The sequence below is a fragment of the Tachypleus tridentatus genome, chromosome 1 (genome assembly GCF_004210375.1).
Source record: "Tachypleus tridentatus isolate NWPU-2018 chromosome 1, ASM421037v1, whole genome shotgun sequence".
Lineage (NCBI taxonomy): Eukaryota > Metazoa > Arthropoda > Merostomata > Xiphosura > Limulidae > Tachypleus > Tachypleus tridentatus.
Window position 1 is genome coordinate 136,843,078 of NC_134825.1, and position 12,205 is coordinate 136,855,282.

General features: G+C 31.5%; 1 protein-coding gene across 4 annotated transcripts in view; it reads left to right on the top strand.

Annotated features, from left to right (window-relative positions):
- Window positions 1-336: 336 nt before the first annotated feature.
- The window catches only part of LOC143225169 (WW domain-binding protein 4), a 52,719-nt gene continuing 40,850 nt past the window's right edge, over window positions 337-12,205 (top strand). For all 4 annotated transcript variants that reach the window (XM_076454127.1, XM_076454135.1, XM_076454153.1 and 1 more), the window contains exon 1: window positions 337-475. In XM_076454127.1, coding sequence (XP_076310242.1) covers window positions 474-475 — 2 coding nt within the window. In that variant the 5' untranslated portion in view covers window positions 337-473. The remainder of the gene's footprint in view (window positions 476-12,205) is intronic.

The window sequence follows — 12,205 nt, forward strand, 5'->3', positions numbered from 1 at the left end:
AACAGTAGTTTCATCTTGATTAATGATTTGTTCATTGTTAAGCACAAAGTTCCCACCGCGGATATCAAACCCAATTTATAGTGTTGGAAGATCTCCGTTTCCGTAGAGCCACTGGAGTCGAGTTCTTATAACAGATTCTTCAATAAAATATTTCTCTAAACAACATTTTAACAAAAAAAAAAAAAAAGAGCGAAAGAAATACAAAGATTATATTATATTTTTATTATTTTAAAATAAAACGATTTATACCTTTTCTAGTTAAATACAAAGCTCTAAAATGTACTATCTGTGTCCTAGAATAAAATCATAAAAATATTTATTATAACGTAGAGAAATGTAATATTTTGTATTTTGTACTTCATAATATCAAGATTTAGAGAGGGGGTATGTAAAAAACGCGGATATGTCCATTATTGTCTGACTTGTGGGATTAAATGCTGGAGTCGTAGGAACTCAGTTTTTATGCATAAAGCATGTGAGCACATATTTTAATTTTGTTAGTATTTAGTTACTTTACGCATAAAACTTGCATGCTTTTAATTTGGGATTAAATATATTTTTAGAACAAGTTAGATGCCAGTCAAATTTTTACCGAGTCACAGGCTTAACATTTCATAATTTTAATATAAGTAACCGGGTCATTCCATGTCAAATCACCCAGGGGGCTGCAGCTAACCACCACACAATGCCTTGAAAAAAAAAATTCGCATGTGCTCATCTACCTATATAATAAAAAATTGCCAAATATTAGATAAATATCTCTAATAGTTTCTGATTTATAGCCCTGTAAATTTTTTTTTTTTTTTTATTTTTGACGAATTCATTTTCGGGCAATTTTGGCTGCTTAAAGTTGCAAGAGTAATGGTGGTAGAAGACAACATGACCTAAGGTCCAAGTTTATTTTTCAACATGCCTCCACAACAAGCGTCTGGAAAAGCTGTGAAGAAGGCCGGAAAGGCCCAAAAAGCCGTACAAGCTGGAGACAAGAAAAAGCGAAAGAAGAGGAGGAAGGAGAGCTTCAGTATTTACATTTACATTGAGGGGTGAAGAGAAACAGCAGTTTCTGACCGCCCCTGGTTATTTTTCGTTCATAATGAACGAAATCATAATTTAACCAAAATTCCTACCATGACCTAAGGTAGAAGGCTGAAATGTGCTACATTGACTGAATTGATATCACAGAATTTAAAAATGGTCTCAAACCAAGTTTATCTCTCTTAGGATTTGCATAGTGAGGCAGTAAAATCACCTGAAAACTCAAAATAATAATAAACTGGTTTATGTAATAAGCCATAGCTCTAAGACTTAATATGATACAAAGCTGAATTTTGTTTTCAAATTTCCTATAACATATCAGTTGATAAATCAGCAATTGTTGTAATTAAAAGTTTGTTAGATCTCTTAAAAAAAATTAAGTTGTATGCAACTTTTTATGATTTAGCTAAAAATAGCCCTATTTCAGGCCACAGTTTGACCATGTCACCAGTTATTCAGGTGTTTTTTGGGTTTTCAGGTGATTTTACAGCCTCACTATGAAAATTCTAAGAGAGATAAACTTGGTTTGAGACTATTTTTGAATTCTGTGGGATTAATTCAGTCAGTGTAGCAAATTTCAGCCTTCTACCTTCATTACTCTTGCAGCTTTAAGCAGCCAAAGTTGCCCAAAAATGAATTCACCAAAAATAACAAAAAATTAATTAAATTTTACAGGGCTGTAAATTAGGAACCGTTAGAGATATTGATCTAATCTTTGACAATTTTTCATTATATGGGTAGATGAGCACATGTGAAGTTTTTCAAGGCATTCTGATGGGGTCACCTGGAAAATTTTCCAAATCTGGATGATTTTACATGGAATGACCCAACCACAACTTTGCTTATATGATAACATTATGATAAATTTACAAATCAAGACATTGCTAATAGTTATTACTACCAGTTTGGGATAGTACAAACAAACACCACACTTAACTTATTATCATTAAATATTTAACTTGTCAAGCCTTGAAGTGCCATAACTTCAAATTGTGGCATAAGTTAAAGTGGTGTACATTACATTTGAAGATAAACCTTTCCAAAAAGGTCAACTTCCCTGTTAGTGTTAGAAAAATCAAAGTGTAAATCATTTTGCAGTGAAGATGACTTTTATCACATGGAAACTAATGTTTGTATACTCTAGTCTTAATGCTATTAATTAAGTACAATAAAAGATTTGTACTATTGCCATCTAAGATTCATATTCTTTGGCTGTCTTAAGCATATTGATCAAATTTAATTTATTGTTTTCAAAAGAAAATTTCAGAAATCTTAAACTATCCTGTTATGACAATGTCTCTATCCTAGAAAGTAGAAAGTTTTTCAGATGGAATATTATGATTCACAAAATGAAAGTGAAATGTAATGATGAAATCAACTGAGATTAAGATTTCTGCTGTTAATAATTTCAGACATATAGGTTGAGAATGCTAAAGTCAAACTATGGGGGAGATGAGTGTTTAGGAACCATTTAGGATCAATTCCTCTTGGTGGACTCAGTAGATAGCCCAACGTGCTTTCCTGTGAGAAAACACACACATGCACACCATTTAGGAAGGTTTCTTTAATTTTGCAAGTTAAGTAAAGCGGAAGGGGATTGCTGACCATCCCTTCCATGCCTGGATTGAATAACTCAATAAGACTGCTTTTCAAAATAAGGTGGTGTGGTCACCCATTGCACTATTTCAGATAATGATGTCTCTAGAGACTCCCTACTGCATTGTTACACACCCCCTTTTTTTCTAAGTGGACTATGAGAGTCCTTTCCACTTTCAAGCTGCTGGAATGGTTTACCATAGAGGCACCCTGCTGATTGAGTTCCTCATAATAAATTTTCGGTTACAGAATAGAGTGGTGGTGTTCTACAGGTGTAGATAATGTGATACCCTCTTTGCTATAGCCAATAACAATGAGGTGAGAATCTACATGTAGTTCACCTCCTTTAATTTGGAGCCTTTTTTCTGCTCTTGAGTAGATATTGGAATCCTGTGCACAGGTGTTTTTTATTTATAGTGAACCCATCAGCATAACTCCTAACACAGATCTTGGGTTGTCTTTTGTCCTCCTTCAATTTCCTCTGTCTTTGTTGTAGGTCACAGCAGTTGTTTATGAGATTGTTCTGGTTCTGTCCTTGGCTATCCCTGTAAGAATAAAGACATTATTATTTGGATGATTCTAGTCTGTTTCACAGTGGGGGAATTGATTGCAAGTGATAGACATCCTTTCAATACCAGATGGCAAGTTCCGAGATTGATAGCTCAGAGCTAATCCTGGAGTCATACCTGGGAATTGAGTAGGTCTCAATCCACTTGTTATTGGGCTTGAGGTAAAGGTGGTACGATCCTCAACTTACCCTCATGGGGATGTTGATACTTCCATGGTTAGGTTTTGGATGTAGTTGACTTACCAAGCACAATCTATTATACTTTAGCTAGTCTACATTTAGAGGCACGTTTTTTATTTACCCACCTTTCTCTTTGTGGGACTGAGTTATAGCATGTTTCTATGAAGAAACACTTTCCTGCCACGTTCTCTCATAATTAGATATACTCTTCTCATTTTTTGCCTTATCTTACATGTTTCACAGTTGGGCAAAGAGTATACGTAGCCCGGAAGTGACACGGTTCTCCTCTTCTGATCTGATTCTCTCATTTCCAGGGGTATCCTTGGAATGTTTTCAGTGTGTATTTCGGTTCCCTTGCACCAGCCCCTCCTGATCAATGTGAGATTCTAGCTGAACTTGGATATAGGTTAGTAATGTATCAGAAGTTATAAATATTCTTTAATGAAAAATTGGTATTTACTTCCTTTCACATCTCTCACAATTTCTCTCCATATTTCTCCAGTATTGATATCTGTTGAACTTCGAAGTGATAGTTCAGTAGAAGAAGTAGAAATGTTGACTGGAAGGGTAATATGGTAAGATAGAAGGTACCACCAACATGGTAACATTGCAGAGGATGTCATAATTGGAAAGGTATTGGTCAAGTGTAGATCCATTGATGCTTGAAAACTGAGAAGCTTGAGGGCAATAGGTATGAATGCTCTCTACGTCAATTAGAGTAGGAACATACATAATCCATAGAAATGTGGCTTGAACAAGGTAATCCTTTGATTGTGTAATTCTAAAGGTTATTAAAAGTTTGAAATAGTTGTAACCAAGTGGTTATGAGTCATCTGCAACCTGCACACCAAGTTGATCCTTTTTTTTTTGGTCAGTTGGAATTATCCAATCTTACATTTTGAATCAGTTTCTCATTATGATCAAATTCCTGGCATTTTTTAGTCTCATCAAGGATTATGGAAGGTTGTTTTGTTATTATGTTAGTGCAATCAAGCTTAAGAAGACTTAACTACAAATCTTTTTTATATATATATATATGTATTTTTTATTTTCATGTACTGTTTAACAAAAGTAAGTAAAATGAAAAACTTCTCACACCAATATAACAAAACTATAGTAAAATGAAATAATTTCAAAAGCCCTATACCTGCATAAAAGGAAATCTCACACCTATTGTTTAGCTCTATGGGAAACAGTTACTGCTATGATTTATAGGTTTTCCTTGAATAAATACCATTACAGTTTGGTGAATGCAAACAATGGCAATAAAATTAAAGGGAGCAGTGAAAAGGGTATTGAAGAAGAAAAAATGTTATTCATTGTATTTCATAGCTTTCCAATTTTCATTTAGTTTACATTAATGATTTTTATTATAGTTAGTTTTAAGACAATAAAAAGAGTTTTCCTGGAAAAACTTTATTCATTTAGAAGGTTTCAGATGTTATGCAAGAGAAGATATGGAACTGTAAGATAAAGTATTTATTATCAATTTAAATTGATAAAAAAGTATTAAAATCACCATTCAATCAGATTAACTTATTAAGTGCTTTCATAATTCACAGGAAGTTCTTCACCAGAAAATGATTTGTTGTATACAATAGATAGAACTAGGTAATTAGTGGAACTTGCTAATTGATTAATTGTAAGTTTCATTATTTTGAACTAACAAATTATCCCATAAGTGGTAGGTATTTTGAGCATTTACTTTTTTGAATTAATGTTAGAATGACCATTTTGTTTACTTTCAAAATATGCAGTAAACCACATTTAAACGCGGGTAAACGGCGGCAGTAACTATGACTCTCTTAACCCTCATACACACGGTGGAGGTCAAAAATGGGCCCACTTGTGTTTATGTTGTTATAGAAATATCAAAGGTGTGACTTTCAGGCCTAAAAATGTACCTAATTTAATCTATACTAATAACATACTATACTAATACGTTTAACATGTATTTTATGCAAATGGGGTATTACACCCCTTGTCTAATGTCGAAATTCACGTTTTCCACATTGGGGGTCATTTTTGACCCCCGTTTAAAAAACTCAATTACTTTTCTGGTAAACAATCAAATAATATATTGATATGAAATTTTGTGTTCTAGAACATTCTAGAACACTCTATAAATGTTCTCGAGCATTCTAGAATATTCATATCTACGTTGCATAGAGAGCCCTCAATTGATGATGAAACAGGAAAACCTGAAATAATATCATACTATAACTCCACCAAAGGAGGAGTCGATACACTAGACCAAATAGTTAGATACTTTTCCACAAAAAGAAAGACCAGAAGGTGGCCAATGGCACTATTTTGTAACATTCTTGATGCTGCCGCATACAATGCTTACCTTCTCTATCGCCAGCGCCATCTAGAATTCGCATCAAAGTACCAAAAAAGAGCAAGACGTGAATTTCTGAAGTTGCTTACTGATGAATTACTGCCTGAAGAAGATACAAATGAAGTGATCCCTCCAAAAGACAAAAGTTGCTGAAGAGAACGTTAGGAAATGGTGTCAAATATGCGACGTGATTCAAGGAAAAAACTTCTTCAAAGTGTATCAAATGTAGTAAAATGGCTTGCAATGACCATAAAGTTACCCAGAGGGTATGCATAAATTGTATAGAATAAATATTTTGTCCAAATTTATGCTTTGCTTATATGAAAATAGATTTTTTAAATATTTTTGGTGGGGTCAAAATGACCCCAGTGTGGGCAACGTAATTTTTTTGAGTGTGTGTACTAGGGTTAAGGTAGCCAAATGCCTCATCATCTAATTAGTGACGTGCATGAATGGATTAATGAGATTCCCACTATCTATTATCTAGCGAAACCACAGCCAAGGGAACGGGCTTGGAGAAATCAGGAATTATAAAAGTTTGTTTATAGAAGTAAATTAAATAAGCTGATAATCAGGTTATGAAAGCATGTTTTATTATTACTGTTAATAGTAATTAGTTTTATTTAACAGATCAAATTTCAGCTAGAAATAGTTATGTAGCTAGTTAGCCAATTTGTCTTCGAGTACTATAAATGTAAAAGATTAAAAAATAAGAATGTGTCATTACAATAATTTACTGTCACTTTCCATACCAACTGAACCTTATAAAGCTTATATTTCAAGTATGTATTATATTAATGAAAATAATTACATTTTAATAAAGTTAAAATAAAATTAAGTTGAAATAAAATATATTATATAATTAGAGGTTTGGATTTGCTGTTTTTAATGCAGTTCATACTACTTCATTAAAATGCAATTATTTTCACTATAATGTATATACTTTAATACAATTATACATCCACAAACACTTTTCATTGGCCTAGACATTTACACATAAAACTCTAAATAATTATTCAAAACCACTGTTTACTGTGACATGTAAAGTTTACTACTTGATCAAAACATTCATATTTAAACTTTTTTAAGCTTATTTTCAAATTATTTCATTAATAAATGGTTAAACTACTTGATACCATAAAGAGATGGCAACCAAAACCTGTACAAAACTAAGCAGAAGATAACAAGGAAATGATAAAAAAGTTAATGGACAATATGATGAAAGAATAGTATGATCTTACAATAAATAAATAAATATACTCTTTGGGATATGCAAAAAAATAAATAAAATAAAGAATTGTCAAGTTCATTGTTTATAGGTGAAATTCTATGAAGCTGTACGGAAATAAAAATATGTAAATTGTATTGTAAATTACATCTAATAAATATTTTGAATTGACAAAATATCCATTCTAAAATATTTTTGAGTTATGATTGCTAAAATTGGTTAGAATTGAAAGAGCGTTTGATGTTTTAAATAATAGCATACTTCATTTAAAAATTTTGAATTAGAATTAAATTATAAAATTTATTGAAACATTAGTGTCAAAACAGAATGCTAGAGAACCCTGTCTTCAGATACTAATTTTAAACTAGCCACAACCTGTAAATCATTTGTGGTAGTGCTCATTCTTTTTGCTTCAATTTTTCTTATTCTGCCATTTTCATGTACAATATTTAAGCTAAAATGTTTGGAGGGCATTATATGATAATTAGTAAATTCTGGTCTGTTTCACAGACTTTTAATGTAGTTAGACAAACAAACTCACATAGAAAACTTTTAAATGTATTTAATAAATCTTTGTCAAAAGTAAACAAGAGGATAAAATAATGGTACTTATAATAGTTTACACACTATGAAATAGTTATGGGCATATCCTGTATGACATTTTTATAATTCAGAACAAAGAAATTTACAAACATGAATAAAACCTGAGGAATAAAATTATTCCATGTCAAATTTCCCAAAGTCCCAGTAATTCCTTTGTGACCATCTCTGTCTATAAAATGTTGCCCTGTTGTACATCTATATACATGATGACAGCATGCAGAACTTCTGTAAGAAATTTTATTTACTTTTGATATGATCAGTTGAAGTTGAAGGGGGTAGCATATTTTCATTCATGACTCTACTAATTTACAACAGAGAGTTTTTGTATGCTAGTAACTTTTTCATTTTAAAGGTATCAAGCTTAAACTTGCTCTACTACATGTTTAAGACATGGGAAATCTGAATTTACAACATGTCTCTATGTATATATACACATATGCAATGCTCCAGATACAGTATCTAAAAGATAGACCATAACATGTAGTTTTGAGACCAAAAGACATAGACTTCACAAGAAAAATCAGGATGAATGAAGATGCATATTCCCTTTTCTTTAGTGTATTTGTATTTTTGTTAATAAACAGTATAATAAAAAAATGTTCATTGTGGTAAACAAAATAATAATTTGATCTAAATAAGTTTTTGTTCCCAATTTGTGAAGTATCCTTGTGTGATAGAAAATAATTATCTCTTTCAAAATTTTCATAACTGAATTATGCAAAACCCATTTTGAAAACCAAAAACCTTTTAATTAAAAATGATTAAATTTATGGGTCTGTGTAATGTAATCAACATTTTATAGACTGCATCTTAGTTTATGCTTCATATATTCTTACTTTCATGGTCAAACATTATGTAACATCGTGTGTGTATTCATTAGCTGTGCTCAGTTTTTCTGCATATTGTATGTATCTGTAAAACATATGAAGTTTGATTATTACACATTTTCTTTCCCAAAGCATTTGAATAGTGTAAAATACCTCAAATAATTCAGTTGGAGCAAGGTCATCAGTGGAATAATTGTATGAATTACAGGGTACCTCAAGTATGACACTGTCACTATACCTTCATTACTTTCAATGAAGTTCCATGTACAAAGATAACATACTTCAGTATAAAAACTTCAAGAAACTGATTAATCTATGACACTATAAAACTTACCATAGACTTGAAGCAGAGTTTTTTTTCTTACAACAAGCTATGGCAAGACCCAATGTGATGGTTTCAGTGGTACAATGAAGCACCTGTTTGCTTGGACCTGCTCCAGGCAAATGTAAAAGATCATATTTAGACAGAAACTCAAATGTTCAGCTATGCAACAGGAAACATTCAGAGTGAAATTTTATTATGTGTTTGCTCATGATGTTGCAATCAATGCTTTAAACAAAGTCCAGTTATGCTTATGTCCAGGATGCATATGCTGTTAGCTTCATGAATTTTGAGACAAATTGTTGAATTTTGTTACAAAATCTTAATTGAAACTGCCAAAACTTTCAACTTTAGTGATAGAAAGTTGGGAGTTAAACACTTTCCAGATTTATGATATATATATATATTATATATACAAATTCACATTATATGAAAGTGGGCTTTGAGGAGTTTTTACTGTATCATGATGTGGACTTCTAGCCAGATATAATTTCAAGTTGGTTTCCATTAATGTTATGTTTTATGGATTGGTTCATTACAAAACTTGTGTGAATAACAGAGATGAAAATATTCCAGATCATTGCATGGCCTTTGAAGATTTTTGAAACAAAAGGCAAGTTTTATGTAGGATTCTGATATTTTTACTGTAATCACTGAGTGATTACTAAGGGTTTCTATAGGCTGTACTGCAGTCATAACCTGTTTATATCTAATTCATTATGGAGTTTGTGTTTATAATAGTAGTAATGATATTTTTTGCAATGTGGAGTGTATAAGTAATTTTATATATTGAGTTTTTGTTTTATTGCATTGAAAAGTGATTAACATAGCATTAAAATTGCAAGTATCAAATTATTGGCCTTATTGTTTGTTGAAAATGAAATAGTTCCTTCACATTTGTGATTTATGATATTGTTGGAAGACTGGAATGACTAAGAAGGTAAGAAATACTGCTTCATGAGTATCTGTCCAGTAATCATAAAGTTGAAGATTCTAGAAATGCCAGTACTTGTCACAACTTTCACCAAAACCATATTTAAGATAGTAGGAGGTGTGATGTTACAAATATAACATGTAAAGAGTATAAAAAAATGAACTTATGACTTATTGAAAACTTAAAGGATAAGCTCATACCTGTTATAAAATACAATTTAGCAAAGTATAAAAGCATATTTTGCAGTTTATTCAACATTAAGCAATATAGTTATGCAATTATAAACTAGAAGCTTAATGCATTGTAAATGCTAAAATAGTCCAAGAGTTGGTGGTGGATGCTTCTAACCAGTTTTCTTACTTCTAGCCAACAAATCAAAATTAAAGACAGTGAGAGAGAGCCTTAGTTTTGCAATAACCCAAAAACAAATACAATACTCCTGCATCTGAAAAGGCAAGCAAGTTTGATAGAAATTGGAATCAAGACAAAGATTCTTGAACCATAAGACAACCTCCATAATCACCAGGCTATGCTAGTCCAACATTGAACAAATTATTTGAGTTTATAATATAAAAACAGAAAACTTGTAATGCTGAAAATTGGGTTACATTACCTGCAGTAAATACAGTGCAGGTAGCCTATTGTTTAGTTTTGTGACAAACATGATGGTAGTATTTCAATATGATGATTAGAATAATATTAATTTCTAATTTAGAGTACCATATTGCAAACTATAGAGGGGATGCTAAATATAGTATTTGTGCAGTTCTGGATTTTTTTCACACATGACTTGTTGATTTCAATGCTAATAATTGTGTATGTTTTTGTTGTATTTTTCAAATCAAAATAATGGTAATAAAAGGGGATTATTTAGTAGGGGCAGTACGATGATAGATTATTTGTGAGTTATGATATATAATATTTCATTAGCATGAAGAAACTTTAATTAGTTGAAAATATTTATAATTAAAAATGCTAAGTTTGATTAGCTGATTATTTTCCTGAAATTAATTTATTGAATAGTAATTTCAATTATTGAATAGTTGGAATAATTGATAATAGTAGGGATGAGAATGCTGGTTGGTTGTTTTTGTGACATTAATTATTTAATGGGTCATTAAATGATATAATTGATGCTCAGAGGTAAATCATTGTATTGAGTCAATTGCCCAGATTTAAAGGTATTCTCTGCAGACATGCTGTCTTCTGTAGAAATATAGAATTATTTAAGATTATTGATTATTTAGTTTCTTCACTGTCATGCCATCAAAACATTGTTCAGAATGACCAACATTATCTGTTTTTAGTTACTTGAGCCCTTTGTTCTTTGTTAGATAATGTCATTTGCTGTCTTCTGTAGAAATATAGAATTATTTAAGATTATTGATTATTTAGTTTCTTCACTGTCATGCCATCAAAACATTGTTCAGAATGACCAACATTATCTGTTTTTAGTTACTTCAGCCCTTTGTTCTTTGTTAGATAATGTCATTTGCCTGCAGTGATATTTCAGTGCTATTTCTTGAGTTTAGAATGAACCACTTAAAACTGGAGTATTCTTTGCTGGCCAAATTATGATGTCAACTAAAACTGATAGCTGACCAAAGCTGTCAAGGAATAGAGGTTATGGCATGATGTCATCCACTGAACAAAGAGCCATGATGTTCAAAATCCATATGCCATTGTTAAGTTCTTCATGGATTTTATTGCTCAACAGAGATTTATCTTGAGAGAGAAAATTGGCAGTTATTCACTTACCCATTAGTAGCAAGCATCGATTTGTCTATGAAGTTATTCACACTGTTTATACTGATGTTAAAATACAAATTTTTTGTGTCAGTGAAATGTGTCCAACATGTTTTTCATGAAACTTAAAATTTGGTCAGATTCTAAATTACAGACCACTACTTTCTTGATTGAATCTGCTGTCATTTGTGGGTTTTCCTGTATGATTCTAGTTAGAAAATTACTTTTGCTTGTGAATACTAAGGTAACGGACTTGAAAACATTCATGCAGTAAATTCAGAATTTATAATAAACAGTAGTATATATACACTGCTGGCCAAAATCTTAAGGCCAATGAACATAAAGAAAAAATATGCATTTTGCATTGTTAGACTCAACCACTTATTTGAGTAGAGCTTTGAAAGATGACAATAAGAAAATGGAACATAAAAATAAAAAACGTTTTTAGCATTTAATATGGAAAATGTAAACACTATTAAATTAACCTAAATACTAGCTGGTCAAAAGTTTAAGACCATACTGAAACAAAACGTTAATTGGTAAACACCTAATGAAATTTAGTCATTTGTGTTAAAGCATTAGCATTGTTAACATCTCCCACTGACATCTCCTTTGTTACATTGAGTAAAAACATGACAAAGGCTAAAAAGTTGATAGAGTTTGAATGTGGCAGAATTGTCGAGCTGCAAAAGGAAGTTCTCTCTCAACATGCCATCACTGGTGAGATTGGGTGTAGTAAAACTGCTGTTGCAAATTTCTTAAAAGATCCTGAAGGATATGGAATGAGAATTTCAAGTGGTTGGCCCAAGAAACTTTCACCAGCGT